At 48.6% G+C, this 25,832-nt stretch overlaps 2 protein-coding genes across 6 annotated transcripts in view; both read left to right on the top strand.

The window, feature by feature from the left end:
• UBXN2A (UBX domain protein 2A) overlaps window positions 1-9,370 on the top strand; it is a 53,193-nt gene extending 43,823 nt beyond the window's left edge. For all 4 annotated transcript variants that reach the window (XM_004745892.3, XM_045079320.1, XM_004745894.3 and 1 more), the window contains exon 7: window positions 6,079-9,370. In XM_004745892.3, the coding sequence (XP_004745949.1) occupies window positions 6,079-6,271 (193 nt within the window). In that variant the 3' untranslated portion in view covers window positions 6,272-9,370. The remainder of the gene's footprint in view (window positions 1-6,078) is intronic.
• Window positions 9,371-11,675: 2,305 nt separating this feature from the next.
• MFSD2B (major facilitator superfamily domain containing 2B) lies at window positions 11,676-24,957 on the top strand. Of its 2 annotated transcripts, XM_045079318.1 has the most exons (14): window positions 11,677-12,543; window positions 15,705-15,830; window positions 16,897-17,021; window positions 17,581-17,704; window positions 17,935-18,013; window positions 18,097-18,227; window positions 20,183-20,273; window positions 20,387-20,508; window positions 20,954-21,037; window positions 21,349-21,429; window positions 21,655-21,764; window positions 22,138-22,281; window positions 22,522-22,698; window positions 24,141-24,957. In XM_045079318.1, the coding sequence occupies exons 1-14, from the start codon at window positions 12,457-12,459 to the stop codon at window positions 24,163-24,165; spliced, it is 1,506 nt and encodes a 501-aa protein (XP_044935253.1). In that variant the 5' UTR covers window positions 11,677-12,456; the 3' UTR covers window positions 24,166-24,957. The 2 variants fall into 2 exon arrangements, with proteins under 2 accessions (XP_044935254.1, XP_044935253.1); XM_045079319.1 differs by lacking the exon at window positions 22,522-22,698 and having other exon boundaries at window positions 11,676-12,543.
• The last annotated feature ends 875 nt before the right edge of the window (window positions 24,958-25,832 follow it).

The following is a 25,832-nucleotide window of genomic DNA, read 5'->3' as shown; positions in this document are numbered from 1 at the left end:
TCCTCGCTGAGCTCAGAGCCAGATGCGGGACTCGATCCGAAACTCCAGGATCATGACCCTGAGCCAAAGGCAGTTTACTTAACCAACTGAGCCCCCCAGGCACCCTCACAGTTGGTTCTTAAAAAGCAGTGCAGTGCATGTTTTATACCACAGGCAAAGGGAGTGATCACTTTAGTTTGAAATTCCTGTAGTAGATAGAGTCTCTTCAAAAATTAAAGTATTCCATCAACTTTTTTTTTTTTTAATTTTATTTATTTATTTGAGAGAGACAGGGAGAGAGAGCATGAGCGAGGAGAAGTTCAGAGAGAGAAGCAGACTCCCTGTGGAGCCGGGCGTCTGATGCGGGACTTGATCCCCGGACTCCAGGATCAAGACCTGAGCTGAAGGCAGTCGTCCAACCAACTGAGCCACCCAGGCGTCCCCCATCAACTTTTTCTAGATAGTGTTATGCTATATGTTTGTCAGTGGGTCACTTTCTATGCTGTGTTTGCTTTGAAAGGATCTTCAGTATATCTCCAATACTCCTTTCTTAAAGTGTCTTTTTTTTTTTTTTTAAAGCCAGGATTTCAGACAACTCTAATGCTTATTAAGAGTGTCCTCCTTGGGGTGGCTGGCTGGCTCACAAGCTCAGTGAGAGCTTATGACTCTTGATCAAAGGGTTGAGTTCGAGCCCCACATTGGGTGTAGAGATTAATTAAAAATAAAATCTTTTAGGGGCGCCTGGGTGGCTCAGTGGGTTAAAGCCTCTGCCTTTGGCTCAGGTCATGATCCCAGGCTCCTGGGATCGAGTCCCGCATCGGGCTCTCTGCTCAGCAGGGAGCCTTCGTCCTCCTCTCTCTCTGCCTACTTGTGATCTTTGTCTGTCAAATAAATAAATAAAATCTTTTTAAAAAAATATTTTAAAAAGTGTCTTCATAAATGTCCACAAGAAAGGCAATTAGGGGGACCTGTGACTTGGTTGCAAATCAAGGAATGGATTTAGTAGATTGGGATATTTGGAAAGACCATAGTCCTGTAAAATCCCTTCCAAATAGTTGCATGCACTTTCATTATGTGGTACTAGTTTGATCATTCCCAGAGGGTAAAGGACTTCTCTCTCCAGTATAGCCAGTAGTGTTAGAAATTACGAAGTATCTTTGGGTCCAGACAGTTAATTCTCAAATCCTTCTTTTAAGAAATTGGTCTACGCAAACCGTAAGTGACTCTTTTTTTTTTTTTTTTAAAGGCTTTATTTATTTATTTGACAGAGATCACAGTAGGCAGAGAGGCAGGCAGAGAGAAAGGAAGGGAAGTAGGCTCCCTGCTGAGCAGAGAAACCGATGCGATGCGGGGGCTCTATCCCAGGATCCTGGGACCATGACATGAGCGGAAGGCAGAGGCTTTAACCCACTGAGCCACCCAGGTGCCCCAACCATAAGTGACTCTTAATCTCACAAAACAAACTGAGGGTTGCTAGGGGGAGGGGGGTCGGGGAGAGGGTGGTGGGGTTATGGACATTGGGGAGGGTATGTGCTATGGTGAGTGCTGTGAAGTGTGTAAACCTGGCAATTCACAGACCTGTACCCCTGGGGATAAAAATACATTATATGTTTATAAAAAAATAAAAAATAAATTTTTTTTAAAAAGTGCTGTTCTAACACCCCCCAAAAAAAAATTGGTCTACATTGGAGCGTCTGGGTGGCTCATTTGTTAGGTGTCTGCCTTTGGCTCAGGTCATGATCCCAGGGTCCTAGGATTGAGCCCTGCATTGGCGGGGAGCCTGCTTCTCCCTCTCCCTCTGCCTGCTGCTCCCCCTACTTGTGCTGGCACTCTCTGTCAGATACATAAAATCTTAAAAAAAAAAAATTGGTCTACATATTGCAGCTCATTATCCCAAAGCTTAAATTCCTGAATAACCCATTGTTGATGTTCCCAGCAGTTGGTAATTCTTTGCATCCTAATCAAGAGTATGGGCAATAAACTCAGGGCCCTCATTCCACTAATACCTGTGGTGCTAAATTTCATAGTTTTTGGCCTGTTTCTCAAATATTAGAGTGGGTTAGTTCCTTTCCTCTTGTCAGTCATTTTGAGGTGACTGTAAGAGAACTTTCTAAAAAAGTCCCATTGCATAATTGGCTGCTTTTGACTTAGTAGCTTCTCCTGTTAGTTTAAAAGCTTGTTCACGTCTAGGGCGTCTGCATGGCTTCATCAGTTAAGCATCCAACTCTTTTTGTTTTCTTTTAAGATTTTATTTATTTATTTGACAGACAAAAGATTACAAGTAGGCAGAGAGGCAGGCAGAGAGAGAGCAGAGGAAGCAGGCTCCCTGCTGAGCAGAGAGCCCGATGCGGGGCTCGATCCCAGGACCCCGGGTTCACAACCTGAGCCGAAGGCAGAGGCTTAACCCATTGAGCCACCCAGGCACCCCTAAGCATCCAGCTGTTGACTGTGACTCAGGTCGTGATCTTGGGTGGTGGGGTCGAGCCCCGCATCGGGCTCTGCGCCCAGTGAGCAGTCTGCTGGAGATTCTCTCCTCTCCCCCGGCCCGCTCCTGTCCGCAGGGACCCATTCACACTCTCCCTCTCAAGTGAGTAAGTAAATCTCTTTAAAAAAAAAAAAAAAAAAATGCTCATTCACTTCTTTCATCACACTGCAGGACAGCCCAGAAATAATCCAGTCTAAATTTTCCACTGTAAATGATCTGGATCACTGGATTGAGGCCATCATTCTGCTCTGTTGGGTGCAAGACGTAGGTGGGCGAGTCTGGGCTCAGGTACCCACCATCCATAAGGGTGCTGCTGCTTCTCTGGGCTCAGCTCCCATAGCTTCTTCCTGATGCTGCTGCTAGGGCAGGGGCGGCTCTGGCTAACTGGGTTTGCTTCCCTGCATAGCCTCCCCAAGCCCGGCGATGGTCACCATCTCGCCGTAGTCCACAGCAGAGGTGGCCCAGGCTTTGTTTTTTATTTTTTAAAAAAACTTTTTAAGCTTTTTTTTTTCAGCCAGGTACCCCTCTGCCCCCCCCCCAATCCCCCAATACCACCCTTTGTAAATTGGAATGTTTAATCCACTTTTGACATTGATATATAATATCCTGAACTAATTGAGTTTAAGGCTACTATCTTGCTCTTTGTTTTCTCTTTACCCCATGTCTTCTTATTTTTTTTAAGATTTATTTGACAGAACAGGCTTGTGTGCACAAGCAGGAAGAGAGGCAGGCAGAGGCAGAGAGGCAGGGAGAAGTAGACTCTCCGCTGAGCAGGGAGCCCAGTGCGGGGCTCAATCCCAGGACCCTGGGATCATAACCTGAGCCCAAGACAGATGCTTAACCTACTGAGCCACCTAGGTGCTCTTTTCTTTCTTTCTTTCTTTCTTTTTTTTTTTTAAGGTTTATTTATTTTATTTTAGAATGAGCATGAGTGGGAGGGGCAGAAGGAGGGGGAAAGATAATCCCAAGCCGACTCCATGCTGATCGTGGAGCCCCACACGGGGCTCAGTCTCACGACTCTGAGATCATGACCCTAGTTGAAACCAAGAGTTGGGTCCCCAAATGACTGCACCACCCAGGCACCCCTATTCTTTTTTTTTTTTTTTTTTTTTTTTTTCATAGATTTGTTTATCTGTATGGGTGAGAAAATGGGCAGAGGGAGAGAGAGAGAAAGAGAGACTGTTCTAAGCAGACTCCATGCTGATTGCTGAGCCCCACTGGAGACACCAAGAGTTGAACACTTAACTGACTGTGCCACCCAGCACCCCGTCTTACTCTTTTTTTGTCCTTTCTTGCCTCCTTTTGAGCGTAATGTGTACTTACTATTTTTATCCTCTTACAGCTTTTTAGATTTGCATTTTTTTATTCTCTTAATGACAACACAGAGATCATAGTGTATGTCTAAAAATTTTTACTTAAAAAAAAAAAAGATTTATTTATTTATTTGAGAGAGAGAGAGCATGAGAGAGAAGTCAGAGGGAGAAGCAGACTCCCCGTGGAGCAGAGAGCCGGATGTAGGGCTTGATTCTGGGACCCCAGGATCATGACCTGAGCCAAAGGCAGTTGCTTAACCAACTGAGCCACCCAAATGCCCTGCTGTTTTCTTTTCATATTTATAACATTTGCTGTTAGCTTTAGCCTTTCGTTATCCCAACTCTTGGTACCCAAATACATGAGACTGTGTCCTAGACTTTTTTGGCAACTCACACAGCTTTAATAGACAGTTAATGAACTTTAGTGAATTGATTAGGATTCTGTTTTCCATGATAATAGCATAGTTCATTAATTCTGAGTTAAACATTTTTTCCCATTTTAGCCTCTCTGAAATGAGAGTTTATCCTAAAATCCATGGTTGACCACATGACAGTCATTACATAATTACCTTTTTCTTGGCATCTGCCTCAAAGCATGCAGAACAAGTCTCAGCTAAACAAAAATCATCTCAGAGACAGTTTCTTTTTTAAAGAAATTCTTTATCACCAACACACCTGTTAATACAGAGGGCTGGTATAATGTGGAAAAATACGTACCAGGGGCGCCCGGTGGCTGCCGGTTAAGCCTCTGCCTTCAGCTCTGGTCACGATCCCAGGGACCTGGGATCAAGCCCTGAATTGGGCTCCCTGCTCAGTGAGAAACCCGCTTCTCCCTCTCACCCTGCTCATGCTTTCTCTCTCTCTCTTACAAATAAATAAAATCTTTTTTTAAAGATTTTATTTATTTATTTGACAGAGATCACAAGTAGGCAGAGAGGCAGGCAGGGGAGGTAGGGGAGGCAGGCTCCCTGCTGAGCAGACAGCCCAGTGTGGGGCTTGATCCCAGGACCCTGAGATCATGACCTGAGCCAAAGGCAGACACTTAACCCACTGAGCCACCCAAGCGCCCCTCAAATAAAATCTTTAAAAAAAAAAAAAAAAAAAGAGAGAAGAATGTGTACCACATTATGACCGAATCAAAAGTGATTGAAAGGATCTGAGTCTGAACAATGTTCAAGTATTAAAAGAATGGCTTAACCATTTTATTCTAATAGAAGCACATGCTTGATTTGAGAAATGTTTACATGAAATTGTGCTTTCAATAAATATAAAAATTCTACATGTTAAAGTATTTTGTCATAATCTGGATTTTTTTTAGCAAAACATAAAGTGATGTGTTTTAAAATCACTGGCATCTTAGTTGTAATGAACTCTGTATGCGTTCTCTCTAAATACATACACATAGGGGTGCCTGGGTGGCATAGTGTTTAAGCGCCTGCCTTTGGCTCAGGTCATGGTCCTTGATGGGATCAAGCTCGCATCAGGCTCCGTGCTCACAGCAGGAGGCCTGCTTCTCACTCTTCCATTCCCGCTGCTTGTGTTCTCTCATTGTCTCTCTCTCTATCAAATAAATAAAATCTTTAAAAATATATACATACATACATATTTAGGTGAACATAACTTTGAGCTGACCTCCAAAATTGCAGTTATTGTAGTGTTGATTATAATAACTGCAATTCTGCCTACACTGAGTTAGGAATTTTACTAATTGTGTTTGAAACACAGCATGACCTGGTATTTAAGAGACATAGCCTGTATCTGTGTAATAGTACTATAGTGTAGTACATATATGATCCATTCAGAACCAGTTAAAGATAAATAAACTTTATATTATAGGAACTTCCAGATACACACATGTACCCAAACAAAAGAGAAGACATAGTAATTCCTCATTCAGTTCTAATGAACTGTTTTCAAGGAAATCTTAGACTTCGTATAGTTTCCTATTAAATATTTTAATGTATAACTCTAAAAGGGATGTACTCTATAAAAATGTAACCATAAAATTATATAGGACTGATGAGTCACTGTACTCTACCTCTGAAACTAATAATATATATTAAATTTAAAACAAAGTATAAATAAAAATGTAACCATAATACTTGTCACACTGAAGATAATTAATAGTAATTCCTTACTATCCAGGATCAGCCTTTAAAAAGATGGCCCAAATGATCAGTTCTATCATAATTTGACTATTCTGTGTATTAACATAACTAGAAAGATATCTTCAGCTTATTACCTTACTAAATTTACTCAGGTTTTCATAAAATTATATTAATAGTTTGTGCTGTTTTACAGGATAAGCCACATCAAAGACTTCATCGAAAAATACCAAGGATCTCAAAGAAGTCCTCCCTTTTCCCTGGCCACAGCTCTTCCTTTCCTCAAATTGCTAGATGAAACACTCACATTGGAAGAAGCAGATTTACAGAATGCTGTAATCATTCAGAGACTCCAAAAAACCGCTGAACCTTTTAGAGAACTTTCATAACATTGATTTTTGATACACTGAGTGGAAAGTTTGCAGAGAAATGATGGTTGTAAATGAACATCCAAACCAAAATGAGGGAAAGGAAGTGAGATTCACTGGACTTCTGGTTCAAGCACTATTTAACTCCCTCCTGATGAGAAGATTTTTAAATAAGTACAAGTTAGGAAAGTGAACCATGACTGGAAACTATATTCAGTGCACTTTTCCCAAAAAGCTGCTCAGAAAGAAAACTACACTTATTTTCAAATACCAGTTAGTTATTCAACAATAAGGTATATTAAATCACTATATATCATATAGAATCTTAATGTGTATAAGTTAGCAAATATAATCACGGCACCATTCATTCAGATATTCCCAAACAGCAGCGGTATGTTCAGATGTTAGCTGTCTCAGATTTTTGAAATGACAATACATTAAGAAATTTACATGGCAGGTTAAAACATCAGTGTAATGATTTTACATCTGAGATACAGTCAGAAGGCTGGAAGGAACTGCTTTCACCAGAGCTATGCCTGAACCTCAAAATGTTCTCAATTTTTACTTTCTAATGGTGAAATATACTCATTTGGCACAGTATCTAAAATGTATTTTAAGAATAAAACTGCAGCTTAGTATAATGTCAGTATTAATCTGCCTACTCACATTTTGACATTTTCAAGAAGTGTAATTTTTAAAAATTTCTTTTCTATGCAGGAACCCTAGTTCAGCCGTTATTTTGTTTTCTTTTGAAAATTAGGGATTTGTTTTTAGCTAACATTTTTGAGTTAGCCTTTCATTTGCTACCACTCACTTAGAATCTAATGCTTGTGTTGACACATTGCTATTTAATATTTTTTAACTGCATCAGATAAAGTATGGCTTTCAATTCCATATATATCAGAGCCAACCTGGGTATATATTAAAGGATTATTTATTACATTCTGATGCCACTAAGGAAAACATGTTTTGTATCTTAGTCTTTTAATTCAAACTGGTTAGACTTCTATATTTCACTGTCAGATTGAATTCCCTTGCCTGAAGATAAGTTTAAGAAGTTTTTTTTGCAAATTCCCTATTGAATCTTATTTAAAGCAGAATTTACATTGAATGTGCCAAGGAACTAAGTAGCCATACCTATCAGCAGTAATGTTCACAGGGCACTGGGTATCTGCTGGAAGAGCAGTTCTCAGACTTTTTGGTCCTGAGACCTTTTGTTTATGTGGGTTATATATATGATACTGAAAATAAATTATAAAATATTTATTCATTAAAAATAATAAGCACATGTTAATATAAAACCACATTTTATTGAAAATGCATTTTCTAAAAAATTCAGTGAGTAAAGTGGCATTGTATTCCATTTTTTGCAACTGTCTTTACCATCTGACTTAGAGAAGACAGATGGACTCTTGTATCTGCTTCAGCTTTCATTCTGTTGGATGTTGCACATCGTGTGGCCTCTGGTAAATGCTGCTGTATATTCACTAGAGAAGTGGGGGCAAATAATGTCTTAGTTTGGTTATGAAAACAGTTTGACTTAGGGACCTCCTGCAAGAACCATTCTTACAAAGCAGTTTACAGTGATTCTCGAGTCTTAGTGTAAGAATCACTAGGGAAACACTTCAGAGTATCTGTTCCAAGCATCTGCCACACACATTCTGATTCACGGTATCTGGGATGGGTCCCAGATCTCTGCATTTGCAAGATCTCAAGTGATTTTTAGGTATGTAGTAGAAGAACCATTCCTTCACTGTGCCTCCACCCTAAGAAAATAAACCTGCGTGTTTCACCAGGAACAGTGGAAGAAGACTCTCCACTCAAATGGGACTTCTGGACCTTTTAGGTTTAATCCTTTCTCTCCCACGGTTGGTTCTTAGACTGTTGCCCTTTAACTCTTAATCATGTTATAAACCTGTACTCCTCTTCTCCAGGCAGCCTCTTCTGAGGCTGGAACATTTAAATGAGATTTTCATTAGAAGCTCATGAATAACGAAAGGGAAATACACACAACTAGATGTCTTGTGTTCGGGTCCCTAACAAGACTGCTTCCTTTTCTAGCTCACAGCCTTCCATAGGGTAGAGGCTTAATCTTTTTATCAGGAAGAGAGGAAGGGCAAAGGAGAGCCTTTTCCTTTTGTCATTTACTTTCAGAAGTGAACAGATAGATAATAGAAAGTACTGTCACAATGTTTACGGCTGTAGTAGAGCCACTCCAGTGAAATACAACGGTATTCTTAAAATGAGGGGATGGTAAACATCAGTGAACGCTTTCAGATATAAAAATATGATGATGGTTAATATATTTTTCAAGAGTCTGTAAGAAAAGGTTTCCTATAGGCCTGTCATGAAGCTTTGTATATTTTAATTTGCATAGTCTATGTGATTCTCCATATATTTCTGTCAAAGGGCTTCTCATTGGAAATACTTTCTCGTACCTATTAAAAAAACCTCCTTTGTGGATTTTCCAATTTTTAATTATCTATCCAGAATATACATTGGAGGTTTTCTTGTGTGTACATGTAAAATATACCCCAGTGAGAAATTCCTATGGAGAAAGACCCATCATCAGCAATACTTCATTTCTGTAACTGTGAACACCTTCGTTAATGTGAATAATACTCTCAGAGGTTTTCAAAATGAGAATCATTCGCTAAAGCTTTCTACCTTAAAAATAGAAAACTGAAAGGCTGTTAATTCAGTGTGTGGATTATGTAAAACGTACTGATGTTAGAAGATATAAATTGAATTTGGTGAGGGAAGGCAAACTTGAAAACAAAACATTTTAGGTGTGGAATACAGTTTGACCTACGTAGTTGTTTCAAAACTCATCAGTCTCTTGAAAATCATTGTTTAGGCTGATACAAGAAGTACATTTCTGGTTTTACAGATTCTGATTTAATAGTTAAATTAGTATGCATTATGCTGGCTGTAAAACTGTTTTTATTTTATTTTATAGACTTTTTTTCATTCAGAACACTTTTCCTTATGTTTCATTGTGTTGAAAATACGGTATTATGCATCTGTTTCAGTGCCTTATTTTGAAAGCAATCTTTGGCTAACAGTTAAAGAATGTCTTAAGAATGAAATAATAATTCATTAAAAGGATCTGTGAAATAATCTACAGTTGTTTCTTACACAGTAGTTGCATCTGGGTGTATTTGTTACTTTTATTTGGCACTGGCAAAGTCATTCAGTTTGAGAATCAACATTTATTAGGTGCCTTCTGTTTACCAGGTACTTTAATCGGTGTTACTTTCATTTAATCCTCAGAAAGGTTAAAATGTGGTATTTTAAATAGGTGCGTTTTTTAAAAAACCATTTGTGTCCTGAGTTGAATTAGGATGAAGACTCCTTGGTAGGGTTTACTTCTTTGTTCTTTCTCTAAGTACAAACCATTTAATTAAGAAATTGCTCATCACGCTAATCTTGAGATAGAAGTGGCTTTTTCAGTAAACTAATATCTGGCTCTTTGTCATTAGCTTTAAATATTTTTTTCACAGATAATTCATATTCTTTGAAGAAAATTGTAAAATGCTGAAGTGATCTTTAAATCACCTATTTCACCTTTCAAATAATATAACCACTAATAACATTTTGGTGTGCATCCTTTCAGGTATTTTTAAGTGAGTCAGTTTTTATATTAATTAAAAGGCTTCTTGGTTATTGCAGTGCTGTTTTGTATATTGAAGTCTAACATACTTGTCTGTAACTAAAAATTACATTCAGAACATGCAATCACTTTAACTAGAATAATAGCTATTAGGGACAGATGCCTTTAAATTACATTTTTTGTGCAGAAGCCAAAAAATGCAGGGTTTCTTCTTTTGCTTTTTTTCTTTCAAAATTAAAATTATGGTAGTATATGCAACAAAGTACAGATATTGGGAATGAAGTGCTTCCAGACCTAAAAATGTATCAAATGATGTATGTAAAAGTAGATTATCCAAAGAAACTGCAGCTTGAGTTTCCAAGGAATTAAATATTTAACACATGTATTATCTGAGTATCCTTCCACAATCAAGAAAACGGAAGGTACCCATTTTGTAGGTTAAAGAATTGAGGCATATGTGCAGTATATATACAAATAATCATTACTCTGTACCCCTGAAACTAGTATACGGTTACATGTCAGTTATACCTCTAATTAGAAAAAAGAATTGAGGCATTGAAAATGGATGATTTAAACTGGGTAGTATATACTTTAGGATTATATTTAGCTGTACAGAAAAATCTAAAGTAATAGTGACTTACAAAACAAAACTTTATTTCCATGCAAAAGTTCATAGGGAAGCAGTTCAGGACTGGGAGATCAGCTTCATGAAACTTGAGACTCCCGTGCTGTTATTCTGCTGATGCCAGCATTTAGCCTCAGGCAACAAGAGAGCTGCTTTTGCACCAGTCCATCTGATGGAAAGAAGCACACACACCTTTACTTTTAAAAGCAGAAAAACAAAACAAAAATGGCTTTATTGGGATGTAATTTACATACCTTACCATTCACCCAATTAAAGTCTACAATTCAGTGGTTTTAGTATAGACACAGAATTGTGCAACCACCACCACAGTCTAACTTTAGGATATTTTCATCCTGTCTTCACCCCTGTACCCATTAGTCAGTCTACCCAAAGTCCTAGGCAACCGCAAATGTACATTCTCTCTGCAGATTTACCTATACTGGACATTGCATATAAAGGGAAGCATACAGTACATGGTTTTTCCATCTTCTCATTTAAGGTTTCTAAAGTTCACCCATGTTCTTTTTTGGAATAATAGTCCATTGTATGGATATATACCTACCACACTTCATTTATCCATCAGTTGATGGACAGTTGGGTTTCACTTTGGGTTACAAGTAATGTGGCTATGAACGTTTGTGTTCACGTTTTTGTGTGAACATGTTTTTTTCTGGAGTATATACTTAGGAAGAATTGCTGAGTCTTTGGGTGATTCCAGGTTTAACTTTTTGAAGAGCGGGATTTCCATAGTGCCTCCACCGGTTACATACCACCAGCAAGGTGTCATTTCTCCACACCCTCCCTGATGCTTGTTCCTGTCGGCTTTTTTAATCCTAGCCATCCAGTGGTGTATCTTGCAGCTTTGTATTTCCTTAATGACGTAAGAATCTTCTCATGTGTTCATTGTGTTTGGAGAAATACCTATAGAAATCCTCCCATTTTACAATTAGATTGTCTTTTATTGAGTTTTAAGAATTCTTTATATAATCCAGTACCAGTCTATGATTTGCAGATAATGCTTCCATTCAGTGGGTTATCTTTTCAGTGGTCGGATGGTTTGCTGCACAAAAATTTCTCATTTAGGGGCGCCTGGGTGGCTCAGTGGGTTAAAAGCCTCTGCCTTCGGCTCAGGTCGTGATCCCGGGGTCCTGGGATCGAGACCCCGCATCGGGCTCTCTGCTTGGCGGGGAGCCTGCTTCCTCCTCTCTCTCTCTGCCTGCCTCTCTGCCTACTTGTGATCTCTCTCAAATAGATAAAATCTTAGAAAAAAAAAAAAAATTTCTCATTTAGATAGTCCCAACTTATGACGCCCTAACAACAGTTGTCTAACCTAAGGTTATGATTTGCTCGTTTTCTTCGAGGTGGCTTATAGTTTTAGCCTTTACACTTAGGTCTGTGGTGCATTTTTGGTTACTTTTTGTGTGCGATGTGACCCCTTAACTTGGAGGGGGAGCTTCTTTGGCCAACTGCCTCTACACTGCTCTGCTTCCGTTCACCGGCCCGAGTTACGTGGCTACACCCATCACATCTGCGCGAGGCTGGACAATGTGTGTTTCAGGCATCTTGCATCAAATGCGGATTGTAAACCTTTTCGGCCATAGTCCTAAACAAATCAGTTCTATTGCTTCGCTTTTCAAGTAAATAGATCTGGCGATTTTTCACCCGCGAGGATTGAGCAGGGTGATCAGCGCGAAAGGGCGCTGGTTCTCACTCCCTCCGGGACCTGCTCCTAGGACTGCAGTTCCGAGGGACTTACCGGCCTTCGCCCCCTACCCCAGCCGCCAGCGAGTTTGGGCTCTCGGGGGAAACGAACCGGCGCCCTTCGCGTCTTCTCGCCGGCTCCCGCGGCCCGCCCCTCGCCGCGCCGCGCCCACTCGGCCCCCGGAGCCGCCCTCCCCGCGGGAGCCGGGGCGCCGGCCGGGCGATAACGCCGCAGGGCCGCGGCCGCGGGCGGAGCTGCCGTGCGCCATGGCCGCGTCCCCCGGAGCGCCCCGGGCCCCCGCCGTCGAGGCGCCGCCGCTCCAGCCGGACGCGCGCACCTTGGACCGCGGCTCGGTGAGCGCAGGGCGAGGGGCGTGGGGGAGCCGGGCCTGCGCGAGGGAGGCGGCGGGCAGGGGCGCTGGCCCCGGCGTTCAGCCTTCTGAGCCCCCCTAATAGAGCCGAAAGGCCGAGATACTCGGGAGCGCCAAAGAGAACAGGGAAACTGAGTCCCAGACTATGGAGGTAACTTGCTGCGTTGAGTCCGCTAGGCTGGCAGGACAGGGGCCAGCCTCTGGTCTCCTGGTTCTCCCCGCCACAGTCCAGGTCTTCCCGGAGCTCCCCGGCCCCCGGGCAGGTAGGACTTCCCGCTGCGTGTGGGGGGCCGCCTCCCCTCCCCAGTCTCCGAGAGCAGCCTGGCACCGGCTCGCAGAGACGACTTCTGGCAAGCAGGCTTCCCAGTGAGGGTGGAGGGCAGGTGGGAAGCTGGGGGTGTCCTCAGGCCGTCCTCACCCCTGCGTGGATGGGGCCGCGCACCAGCCGGTCAGGGTGGCTGTGTCCAAGAGGGGGCAGGACCCAGGAGCTTCGTGGGGACAAAGCTCCGTCGCTTGCTCCATGCTCAACGCGACCGTGGTCTGCGGCTTCACTTCAGCCCCTCCGTTCTCTCCCTTAACTCAGTGCTTCCTGTCAGACATCTCAGAGCAAAGGCCCGTGGCCCCCAAGAAAGAAAGGGAGATAGGGAGGCCCCCTGGGGACCCTCCTTTCCCAGGGAGATTTAGAAATTCAGGGGCAGATGAATGGCAGGAGGGAAAACCGACCTTGGCCAGAGAAGCGCCAGCATCTAGTTCTCATAACGACCTCCTCGGCGTCTTTCACCCCATTTTACATGGGAGGAAATGAAGCCCAGTCCCGCTGAAATGCCCTAGAAGTACCTTCTAGTAGGGCTAGAAGTAGCACACAGAATTTGAATCCCAGTTAGTCCAATGCTAAAACTTGTGCTGGGTTAACTGCAAAAGACTTAAGAAGTTCAAGTAGGTGAAACTGCTGTCCGCAGGCCTCCAAGAGTAGTTTCAGCCGGAAGTTCTCTTTCAAGTGACCTCTGTGTGCCAGAAGCTTGCTAGGAGGGTTGGGGGGAGGGGGGCAGAGGCACAGGGGGTGCTGTGGGGCTATCATGTTGGATTCTGCCTCTTACAATTTCTGGAAGTTGAAATAATGTTCACACAAGCGTCAGAAAAGGAGAGGACATCCTGCCTCATGTGTGGGTTTCTTCTGCGGGTAGGGAGAGCGTGCAGAGGATATGATAAACCATTATCTGGCAAGAACCTCCCTTCAGAAGTGCCCATGTGGGGTGTCCTGCAAGATACTAAAATGGGTGAAGTCATCGTCCTCTCCACTCTCCCTCCCATCCCCTAGCAAAGGATCGAAAGGAAGGATTCCCAGCATCTTTTGAAGAAACAGCCTTTTCCCTAGTCTTCATGACACTGATTTCTTCAACAAATGTATATAGCATCTGCTATATACCAGACATGGTTCTAGGTAATGGGGACATGGTGGTGAATAAAAATTATAGCACGTGCTGTCAGAGAGTTGACGTTCTCTTGGGAGAGGCAGGAAATAAATGAGAATGTATTAGGTATTAGGTACACTAGAGAGAGAGAGTTGGGTAGTCAGGGAAGGCCTCTGTGAGGAGATGACATTCAGGCTTGAATGGCAAGGAGTCAGCTCTGCAGAGACTGAGAGGAAGAACCCTCTAAACAGAAGCAACGGGAAGTGCAAAGGCCCTGAGGCAGCAACAGGCATGTTCGTATTGAGGCATAGCAAGGAAGGTACCAAGGTTGAGGAGAGCTGTCCGAAGTGAGGTGGGAAAGGGGCTGGGGGCTGTTTGGGTGGGCTCCTGTAGGCTAGATGGGAAGGACTTGGGATTATATTCAAACTGCAGTGGCAAGCTGCAGTTGGAGAGTTTTAAGCAGAGATGAGACAGGATAAAATTTATGTTATAAAAAGATCACCTTGGCTGCTGGATAGAGTGTGGGCAGTGGGGAATGAGCAGAAGCTGGGAAGCCACTTAGGAGGCCACTGATAGATTTGGTGAGGGAATTGGGAAAGAGAAATCAAGGTTTGTGGCCTGAGCTGCTGAGTGGACATTGGACATTGGGGCCATTTAATGCAATAAGGACAATAGGGTTAGGAGTTGGTTTAGACAATGGATGGAAATCAGCAACTGTGTTTGGACCCTGCTAAGCTGAAATGCCTGGTAGGCAACCATGTGGGTCTGTTAGTAGGCAGTCGAATATTCCAGTCTGGAGTTCACTGGATAGCTTAGAGCTTACGAGATATATATCTGTCTCACGCACACGCACACAATGCACTCACATGCACACACAAACACCACTTGGAGTCATGAACATTACTTTGTTTCAGTGGTGGGCTAGTATATAGTCTCCCCAGGAAAATAAAGAAAGCAACTCTGATTTGTAGTGTTTGCTGATTCCTGTGGTATAAATTCACCACAGCTGATTTCAGGCTGCCAGTAGTTCGAGGACTGGCCAAGGTCCTGGACATTTTTAACCATCAGCTCCTGCAGCAAATAACACTCAGCTTCATCAAGACACCTCTTGAGGGCGCCTGGGTGGCTCAGTGGATTAGGCCTCTGCCTTCGGCTCGGGTCATGGTCTCAGGGTCCTGGGATTGAGCCCTGCATCGGGAAGCTCTGCTCAGCAGGGAGCCTGCTTCCCCTTCTCTCTCTGCCTACCTCTCTGCCTACTTGTGATCTCTCTGTCTGTGTCAAATAAATATATAAAATCTTAAAAAAAAAAAAAAAACACACCTCTTGAAACTGGCAGGAATACTCTGACACAGAAGGCTTCAGGAGATACAGTGCTTTATTCAACGTCACACCGGGAGTTGGTGGCAAAGTTGGGAGCCTCCTGACCCCCCCAGTTCACTCTGGCTTGCTGACTCGGAGCACAAAGCAGACTGCAGGAGGAAGCACTGAGAGGGGAAAAGGAAGAACTTGTCCCGTGGAATGTGGGATCTTTGAGAGGTCACAGCTTAGGATTTTTTCCCCCTCTCTGTCTCACTTCCCTTTACGATGATCTAGGGCAAATGAGGACTGAGAGGTTTCTGGAGGAACCCTCAAGACAAAGGGACGTCAGGATGCTCATGGAGGCTCAGAAGGGTATGGGCGACTGTTGTGTATCTGCACAGGCTGGGGGCTTAGCTCCTGTGTTTCCCCCCAGGACAGCAGAGCCGGTCAGCTCTCATTCTGTACCAAGGTGTGCTATGGCATTGGTGGGATCCCCAACCAGGTGGCCTCCAGCGCCACAGCCTTTTACCTGCAACTGTTCCTGCTTGATGTGGCACAGGTGAGTGTGGGAAGCAGCCCAGGGCCCCCTGTTCCATCTTCCTTGGTACCCAGTTCTCCCGCCCCAACCTGTACTTCCCCGGATAGATAGCACTTCTGTCCCCAAACTGACAGTAAGCCAAATGCCTTTGAGGGCAACCCCCACAAGGATGTTTACTGCAGGCTGTTTGTGGTGAAAAATGGGGAAACTATGAATGCCCAGCAATATAGAAGTAGTTGGATAATAAGTTGTGTAAGAGCCACATAATGGACTGTTGTGTAGCCATTCAAAAGGAAGAGCTAGATCTGTACCAGTTGGCTTGGAGGGAGTTCCATGATGCACTGTCAAGTGAGAAGAAAAGTTGCTTTTAGAGTATACAAATTGGTTCTATTTTAAGACATGCCCCATATATGTAGGTACATGGGTATGTGAAGGATGTGACTATACGTGGTCCAGATACAGGCATGAAGAAAATAAATGACAGAAGATATACACAGGCTGTTCCTGTTGCCTATAGGAGGGAATGTGGAGGACAGAGAGTAAGCAGGAGGAGAGATTTCTCATACTGTACCCATGATTTTGTTAAATGACACTCATATGATCTCATTTATGTGAAGTTATAAATTATGAATGCACAGAAATAAATGCCTGAAAGGGTGATCACCAAAAGGCTCCGGCAGTTATCTCAGGATGGGGAGACTTCAAAGGAGTTTTGCTCAATATTTTTCTGTACTGCTTTTGAATGTTATTTTATAACGAGTGTGTCATTTATGTAATCAGAAAAGTTAATAAAACATTGTCACTGTGAAACAAAAAGCCTACCTCTGTCACCCTTCTTGTTCAGATAAGGGTCCCCAAGCCTTCTCCAAAAGCGCCTGGGCAAGAGTGGTAATGGGAATGTGGCAATGTGTGGCTGTCCGCTCCTCCCCTCCCCCTCTCTTCACTAGCGCAGCTGTGCCCTGAGAACCTTCTGGATTTGTGGCCGGGGAAAGAGACCTCACAGACCTTTCTCCTGGCAGGTAGGCAGGCCTAGACACCCTCTCTGACCCTGCCAGGACTCAGCCATCCTTCCGCCTGTGCTTTTCAGATCCCTGCTGCCCAGGTGTCCCTTGTCCTATTCGGAGGGAAGGTGTCTGGGGCAGCTGCCGACCCTGTGGCTGGGTTCTTCATCAATAGAAGCAGGAGGACAGGGTCTGGACGCCTCATGCCCTGGTGAGCAGCCCCATAATCCTCAGGGTCCTGGCTTCCAACCCTGGCCTGATGCCATCAGGTTGTGACAGCCCCGCTTCTTAGTGGAAATCCGTGTGGATGGTGAGACGACCAGATGGTTATAGGCGCCGGACTAGGTTAGGCTGAGCCAGGCAGGAGTTCAGAGACGTTCTTGGGGACTCTCCGTCACCAGGAGGCACAGGGCTGGACAAAGCCTTGTAGGCTCCCGGACTAATTGGGGGGGTCTGTGTGTAGCCAGGGTGGGCTGGAGGCCTTGGAAGTCGTCATGGAGGATAGGCCTCACTGGTGCTCCAGGGTCCTGGAGACTGGGAATGGCAAGGCCAACCTCCAAGTGCCCCCCGAGGTCTGCAGTGAGTGACCCCACACCCCCAGCTACCACCACAGCCCATCAGCCACCTCTCCCTCTCCTTCTCCATGGTGTGCACAGGAGCCCAGGGCTCCTGTTGGGGGCAGATGACTTCTTCATCCAGAAGGGTATGGTGGTTCCAGGTTTGCCTTCGTGTCCCCCATCCCGCGCCCCACGCCCGCTGTGCTCCCACAGGGTGCTGGGCTGCACGCCCTTCCTCACCGTGGCCTACTTCCTCCTGTGGTTCCTGCCCCCCTTCACCAGCCTGCGGGGCCTCTGGTACACGGGCTGCTACTGCCTGTTCCAGGCCCTGGCCACGGTAAGCCGGTGGCCCTGCTGCTGGTCAGTGGCCACCGGGAGGTGTTGTGTGGAGGGGAGAGGGCAGGTGGCCCCCAGGGACCCACTGCCCGCCGCGGCTCACCCCTCCCGCCCTCCGCCCCCTACTCTGGGTTTGGGGGGCATCCGCGGGGACATGCCAGCGGGGTCGTCGGGGTTGGGACGGGGCGGGGGCGGCGGGGCCCAGCCTGAGCCCGGCCCGGGCGCCCGCAGTTCTTCCAGGTGCCCTACGCGGCGCTCACCATGCTCCTGACCCCCTGCCCGAGGGAGCGGGACTCGGCCACCGCGTACCGTGAGTGCGGGGCGTGCGCGCGGGCGGGGGGCAGCGGACCCCGGGCCCGCCAGCGCCCGTCACCCGGCGCCGCTCCGTCCCAGGGATGACCATGGAGATGGCGGGGACGCTGATGGGAGCCGCCGTCCACGGGCTCATCGTGTCGGGCGCCCACGGGCCGCACAGGTGCGAGGACGTCGCGCTCGCCCGGCCGGCCGTCGTCTCCCCCGACGCGGTGAGTGTCCCTGCGGCCCGGCCTCTGGGCGTCGCCTCTCCCGCCCTCCCGCTCCTCCAGCCGGTGCCCCCGCGGCCCGCAGCCCGCTCACCCCGCTTCTCCGCCCGGGCGCCTTCTCAACGGAAAGCAACAGATCGCAGAGCAGCGGGAGGGGAGAGGGATGGGAAAGGGCCGCAGGCAGGGGCAGGGGGGAGGGGCTGGCGTCCCTGCGGCGCTCGGGGTGACACCCCTCCTGTGGCCGGTCCCACCCCGGCCTCACCCGCAGCGTGCACGGAGAAGGGGACACCTGAAAGCAGTTGCTCCTCGTCTCCCTGCAAACCAGATCTCTCCCCAGCAGCTAAGTCCGCGCCCCTGTTATCCAGCCAGTTCAGCTCTTCTTCCCTTCAGCAAGTGATGTGATTGTCCGGAGCCCCGGGAGCCAACATTTACTCCTCCCTCTCCAGCCATGACCCCCACTCCCACCCATTACCAAATCCCATGCGCCTGCTCGGCCCCAGATCTTCTGCACCTGGCATCCCCAGCATCTCCCGGTCACCCCAGGTCACCCCAGTCCTGCATCAGTCTCCCACAGAGTACCCCAGCCTCCAGCCACTCCCCCAGCCCGGTCAGGGTGACATTGGAAAGGAGTTCCATCTGGGTGGCCCCCACCTTCAGGACCCAGCTGGGCCTGGCTTCGGTTTGTGGCCTCTCCACAGTGTTCCCTGCATCATTCTTCTTTGTCATTTAGGAAATAGCTCAGATTTACAAAACGTTATCCAGCTGTGGTTCTCCAAGTGTGGTCCCTGGGCAGCAAGCAGCCTCAGCATCACCTGGAAACTTGTTAGAAGGGCAGATTCTTGGGGCCCTGCCTAGAACTACTGATTGACAAATTTGGGGGAGGGAGCCAGCAGTCTATGTTGTCTGAACAAGCCTTCCAGGGGATTCTGACCCCTACCAGCGCTCGAGAATCGGTGGTATGAGAACAGTACCACACCAGGGGCCCTGCACCGGCTCAAGAAAACATTACAGTGGAGTCCTGTGTATCCATCCCAGCCCTCTCCTCAGGGCCAGCTACAAAACGGGCCCATGAACACTGCAAAGTGCAAACACAGGGCTCTGGAAAGCCGAGGGATTGCTGGAGTCGAGATGCATAACTGACCCCACCCAGGTGCCCTCAGACCCATCATGGAGGCCGGCCCAGGACCAGAAGGTGGTGGCCTTGCCCCTCCCAGACTGACTCTTTCCGCATGTATGTCCATGTCCCCGCTCAGGCCTCCACAGGCCCCCTCCCCAAAGGTACTGGGTCACTCTCTGGATGGGGGTGACTGTGGCCTTGGGTTGGCCTGGCCTGGCCTGGAGTGCAAAGGAATGGGTAGCAGGAGGCTGAGAAGGCCACCCCTAGAGGTGGAGCCTCCCAGGAGCCAAGGCACAAAGCTCCAGGTACTCCGGTGAGGCCCTGTCCACCTCCTTCTCTCTTCCCCTCCCCAGAGACAACCTCAGCCTGAGCAGGTGACTGTTACTCCCATGCATGTCTTTACATGGATTTTATCACTTATGTATCTTCCCCTGGACAGCAGGTAGCACCATTTCTGTTTTCACCATTTATCTGGGTTCTCATGCCTCACACTATGCTGTAGCTTTCTGCTTGTGCGTCTGTCTTCTGCATTCCATGCCCCTTACTGGGGAAGGACAGGAGTCATGTACTGACCATTGTAATCTCAGGGTCTAGCGTGCAGAAGGGCCACCAATGTTTGCCTTAAAAAATGAGAGCGAAAGAGAGAGGAAGGGCGCCGACCCCTGGTGGCATGGATGCCCTCTGTCTCCTGCTCTGCTGATTGGCAGGAGAGACACCCAGCATCCTTGGGCTTGGACTGAAGGTCCCTCTCTGCCCCACTGGGAAACACTCCTGTCCTGGGTGTCCCCACTTCCGTAGGTTGGAGACATCACCCCCAGCCCAGTTCTGTCCTGTCCCACAGACTCGTCTCTACTCCATTGCAGCCGCAGTGCTTGCTCTGACTTACCCTGTGTGCACTGGTTTGCTCTGCCTTGGGGTGAAGGAGCGACCAGGTAAGGGGGTGCAGCCAGACTGTGGGAAGCCGAAGCGGGGACAGGATTCCTCTTGGGCCTGCGTTTTGGTTTTAGACTCTGCCAAGCCCAAGTGTTGTTTTCCTGTGTTGCAGACTCCTCCGGCCCAGCCTCAGGCCAAGGCCTGAGCTTCCTGGCTGGGCTGGGCCTCACTGTCCGGCACCGGCCCTACCTGAAGCTGGTCATCTCCTTCCTGTTCATCTCAGCAGCCATTCAGGTACCTCTGGCCTTGGCTCTGGCCATACTGACCCTGTGTAGGTTTAGGTTCAGCCTCTCGGCCCCACCGACCAGAGTTGGGCTTAAATCGAGAGAAATGGTGGCTGGCCCAGGTTCCAGAGAGTCTGGTGCAGGGAGGAGAGAGACCTAGACAGAACTTGTGGGACCAGGGAGAGGGTCAAGGCTAGACAGTAGGAAGCTGACAAAATCTGGCTAGTAAGGTCCACTAGCCGGGCAAGGGGAAGGATGGACTAGGAATGGTATTTATACCTGTTTCGGGGGCTGAGTGTCCTTTGTGGGGGAGGGGACTGCATGTTGCATGATGATGGCAACAGCTGGTGTTTGAGGTCCCAAAGAAGAGGCCAGACTTGCGACCCAGGCCTCGCGCTTGACCTCTGAATTCCTGCCGTTCCCGAGACACACCCACTTGCTGTTGGCTTCCTCAGGTGGAGCAGAGCTACCTGGTCCTGTTCTGTACACATGCCTCTCGGCTACATGATCACGTCCAGGGCGTGGTGCTGACCATCCTGGTGAGTGGTCCTGGGGTGATGGAGACAAGCTCCCGCAGAGACCTGAGTCGGGGACCTGGTGTGGTTCTTGACAAGACTTGTGTAGCCAGAATTCTGGTCAACATTCTGGACTCCTCTGTGATCTTGGTCACCTGCACTCCAGCAGAAGGTGGGATCGAAGCTGGGGTCGTAAAGTTCATAGCCACTGGTTCCAACCAGGGGGGCAGAGTCAAGGTCAAGCATCCCACCTAAAAGCCAGGGCTTCCGGAACCTGGGTGGGTTAAGGCATTGGCAGCCCCGCCCAAGCTGGGATGATTTCTTTCTGTTCACAGGTCTCAGCTGTGCTGAGCACCCCACTGTGGGAGTGGGTTCTACAGCGATTTGGGAAGAAGACATCGGCCTTCGGGATCTGTGTGAGTGAGACAAGAAGCAAGGCCTGGAGTGGGTGCAGGAAGGTGGCAGGGTCAGGGAGGTGGCCTTGGAGCCCGAGCTTCCTGGGCCAGGCAGGGCTGATCTGTACTCTCTTGTGTCTTCAGTCCCTTGGAAAGGACCAGGTGCAGGAGCACTTTATTAGTGTGGGAATGAAAGAGCCAGTCAGGGGCCGGTGGAGGGATCAGCTGGTGTATCTGTCTCCCCAGGTGATGGTGCCTTTTGCAATCCTGTTGGCTGCTGTACCCACAGCACCTGTGGCATACGTGGTGGCCTTTGTGTCTGGCCTGAGCATTGCTGTGTCCTTGCTGCTACCCTGGTAGGCTGGGTGAAGGGGAAGGGGTGTGTCCCTCCTCACGGGTATGCCCTCTTTCGCATCCACCTGTTGTCCCAGGCCTCCTGTGCCCTGCCTTTGCTGGGGAGGGGCTCTCCTACCTGCAGGAGATGGAGGCCACCAGTTCTGTCCTTGGAGCTCTCCTGGAAGGGCACTGGACAGCAGGAAGTGTGGGCAGCCGTGTTGGGGGAGGGAGCTGAAATGCAAGCACCTGTGGCCAGGCTCTCCATGGGCCAGTCCTGCTCCTGGGCAGCAGGAACCCAAGGATGAATCTGACTTGGTCTCTGTCCTCAGAGAGCTCTCAGGCTGGTGGCTGTCAAGGGGATAAAAGGGATAACCCTGCAGCCCTCTCCCGCAGGTCCATGCTTCCAGATGTGGTGGATGCCTTCCAGCAGCAGCAGCAGCCTGGCCCGGGCCTGGAGACCATCTTCTACTCATCCTATGTCTTCTTCACCAAGCTTTCTGGCGCAGGCGCCCTGGGCATCTCCACTCTCAGTCTGGAGTGAGTCCCAGGGTCGGGCTGTACTAAAGGCACAAACACCGAGTGGGGTGGGAAGAGGGCAGAGTTCTCCGTTCCATCGGCGCTCCCTGGTCGGCCCAACCCTCCCTTCCTCCGTGGTTAAGCTGATCTGGCTGGGGAACGACTCCTAGATTCGGGGCGCTGTGGGGGTGGAGTACAGGGAGCCCTCCTGCCGGGTCCGGTGGGATCGGAGCTGGAGGCGTGGGGATGCTGTTTCTCCAGGTTTGCGGGCTACGAGGCAGGAGCCTGCACGCAGGCGGAGCGGGTGGTGGTGACCCTCAAGGTCCTCATCGGGGCCGTGCCCACCTGCATGATCATCACCGGTCTGTGCATCCTCATGGTGGGCCCCGCACCAAAGGTGCCAAGCCAGGACCCCTCCCGCCGGCAGAGCCTTCAGAGGTGGGCACCCCACGCACACGGGTACACACGGTGGGGTACCAGCAGCCAGGTGCGCACGAACGTGTGCCAGCGTGAGACTAACAGGCCCACCGTTGTCCCTGAGACATTTACGAGGTCGAACACTCCCGCCTTTGCAGACTCTTCCCACAGACCCATCACTCTTCGGTGATGCCGTATGCTCCTGGATTTTTTTTTCTTTTTAAGATTTATTTAGTTATTTTTTCAGGAGAGTGAGGGAGAGCATGAGTTGTGTGGGGGGCAGAGAGAGAGGATGAGAAGCAGACTCCCCGTGGAGCACGGAACCCAACACGAGGCTTGATCTCATAACCCTGAGATCATGACTCAAGCTGAAACCGACGGAGCCACCTGGTTGTCCCTGCTCCTGGACTTTCTTTTTTTTTGAGATTTTATTTATTCATTTGTCAGAGAGAGAGAAGAGAGAAAGAGAGAGAGCGCATAAGCACAGGGAGCAGCAGATAGAGGGAGAAGCAGACTCCCAGCTGCTGAACTCGGTCCTTAGGACGCCAGGATCATGACCTGAGCCAAAGGTGGTTGCTTAACTGGACTGAGCCACCAGGGCAACTGAGACACCTGGGCGTCCGCTCTTGGATTTTCGCCAGCTACTCTGCACACCCCTTCTTAGTCTCCCTCCCCCGATTATCTGTTGCATGCGGTATGGAAGGGCTCCCTCCTCGGCCCCTGCTCCCTTTGCTCTCCATTATGCAGGCACCTGATCTCTGAGCCTGATCTGGAAGCCCTCTTATGCTTGGGGACTTCTAAAGCCGCCCCTCCCCTCGGACTTCCTACAAGTTCCAGATCCACGTGTGTGGCTCTCATTTGCACTCCCCCCCTGATGTCCCACAAGCATGGCTTCAGTTTCAAAGAGCCCCAAACTACTGAACTCATCTTCTTTCCGAGCGGGGCTCCTCCCCCTGTAACGGCACTGTCCTCTCGCCTGGAAGCCGAAAGCCGGGTCCTCTTCTGCTCTTTCCCCGGCAGGTTGTGCGGAGCCACACTCTGAACCTTGTTCTGCTGGCTTCCAGGGCACTGATCCCACCGCACAGGGATGAGAGGCCTCCTGGCTGGCTTTCCCAGGGCACTGTGGGGATCTTGAAGCTGGGGCTGTGTTTTATTCCTTTCTGCCTGCCCAGCCCAGCACAGAGGCCAAGGCCACGCCGGGGCCGCAGTGTCAAGACGTCTGGCCTGGCAGCTTTCAAGAGCATGTGGCCACCTGCTTGGAGATGCTCCCACACCCACAAACACCAGCACACGCCCACACAGAGGAACACAGGCGGGCGGCAGGAAGTGGCACTTGCCGACGGTCCCTCATTCTCCGCGTGGATGCTCAGACTGGCCAAGTAACACATGTCCACAGGGGTCTGTGGCCCGACATGGTCCCCGTCCACCCTCATCTGTCTCTTTGGTTTCTTTCCCTTTTCCAGGAGGACCAGCTACAGCCTCGCTTGAGGTCTGCCCGTGTGTGGGCTGGAACCACAGGAGCCAGCGTCTTCTGGGCTCAAAGTCCTTCTTTCTTCTCAGTCCCTTAGCACGCCCATTTCAAGGGTTACCTGTGACCCATCTTTCCCCCTGGGACATGGAGTCTTCAGGGACATCTCCTGAAGGGACTGGCCTGGGCCCAGGACCCTCCCCCGCCACTTCTTGCTTGTTGACCGCAGACTGTATCCGACAGGCCTGTGCCCCGGACCACCCAGCTCCAGGCGGCTCTGACCTGGAAAGCATCCCAAGAACAACTATTCCTGGAAAAAGGAAGGCCCACCCCCTGCTCACCTGACAGGACAGACACACAGACATCTTGCTCTTCCTGACACCCCAGTGGACACCTGAGAGGGAGGCTGACAGACACCACACGAACGGGCAGAGGGGGACAGATGGACTTGTTGGGGATGACGTCAGGAAAGATGCAAATAGAGACATTGAGACCAACAGACCCCAGAAGGAGCGAATGGGGACAGCAGCGGGGGAGGAGACCGAGCAGAGCACAAGAGGCGTTTCTCAAGGCTTTCGGGTCGCTCGGATAAGCCGGCCACAGTTTCCGGAATCAGACACAGACTGATACTGAGCTACCAAACATCAATCCCCTTTACGAACAAAAGTTATTTTTGCGGAAATATTGTTCTGAAATTGTATCTTATGAAAGCACAGGAACCACAGTTTTCTAAAGGCCATATCTTTGGGGAAGAAAGATCCACTGAGATTTATTTTTAAAATACATATATCTATTAAAGGCTTTATCTTCTACCAGGCCTACAAAATATGACGATGGCCATCCCTTTCATCCGACCTCCTGGGAAACCACTGCCCAGGGAGGGAAGGGAGAGGATGCCTGATGTCACTGCACCTGGCTCTCCAGTCCCCTGCTCTGTCCCCTCCATGGGGTCAGCTCTCCCAAGGCTAGCCCCCCTCCCACTTCCTCATTAGACCTTTGGCTGCCTCTTAGTTCCAGACTCTCGCCTAAGACTGCCAGAGCTCAGACTCACACTCAGACAGGATGTACCCCTCAAAGCATGAAACATCTTGCTTCCTCCGCAAACACTGTCGCCCGAGAAGGAACCTGACCTCCAAGTGAGAGTGCACAGTGTGACCTGCTCTGTCTGACGCTTGAGCTCTCTGCTGTTGGGCCCCTGACATGGGTATCTGATCCTTGAGGTTACAGGGCATCAGGGAAAGAGCTGGGTCAGCTTCTCTTCATTGCCCATCTGACTTAGGAACGGGCTGACAGGAAGCTCTGCTCCCTCCTGGCTGTGCGTGGCACACGCACGCATGCACACACACAGAACAGTTCCTCAACAGTGGAAAATCACGGGCTGCAAGGACAGAGCACCTGCTAAGACAGAAGGTGCCATAAAGTTTCTACCATGTTACCGTGCTGTGCTTTGGAAACATGGGCGATGCAGGTAGGATGAGAAGCTTGTGCCAAATTCTATGTTACCTGTTTCCCAGGAGCGCAATCTCAAAGGAGCTGAAGTATACCGTCCCAATACAGCTGCTGGGGGCCACCTCTGGGGTCAGGGGTTAGATCTTAGAGACAGGAGGGGTTGAGGGGGAGCCCAAAATGTATTATTCTCATTTTCAGATGTGGGAAAAGGCTCAGAGAGCTTAAGTAACTTGCCTAA

Source organism: Mustela putorius, unplaced genomic scaffold (genome assembly GCF_011764305.1).
Source record: "Mustela putorius furo isolate JIRA1106 unplaced genomic scaffold, ASM1176430v1.1 tig00000281_pilon_pilon_pilon, whole genome shotgun sequence".
NCBI classification, from domain to species: domain Eukaryota; kingdom Metazoa; phylum Chordata; class Mammalia; order Carnivora; family Mustelidae; genus Mustela; species Mustela putorius.
Note: the sequence above shows the minus strand (reverse complement) of the source record. Positions and strands in the feature narration are given on the sequence as shown.

Bases quoted from the DNA above. Each gene is read 5' to 3' on its own strand.
- MFSD2B (XM_045079318.1), top strand. From the start codon at position 12,457: ATGGCCGCGTCCCCCGGAGCGCCCCGGGCCCCCGCCGTCGAGGCGCCG. The intron at 18,014-18,096 runs GTGAGTGCGGGG...GCTCCGTCCCAG, and splicing joins GGACTCGGCCACCGCGTACC to GGATGACCATGGAGATGGCG. The intron at 22,699-24,140 runs GTGGGCACCCCA...TCCCTTTTCCAG, and splicing joins CGCCGGCAGAGCCTTCAGAG to GAGGACCAGCTACAGCCTCG.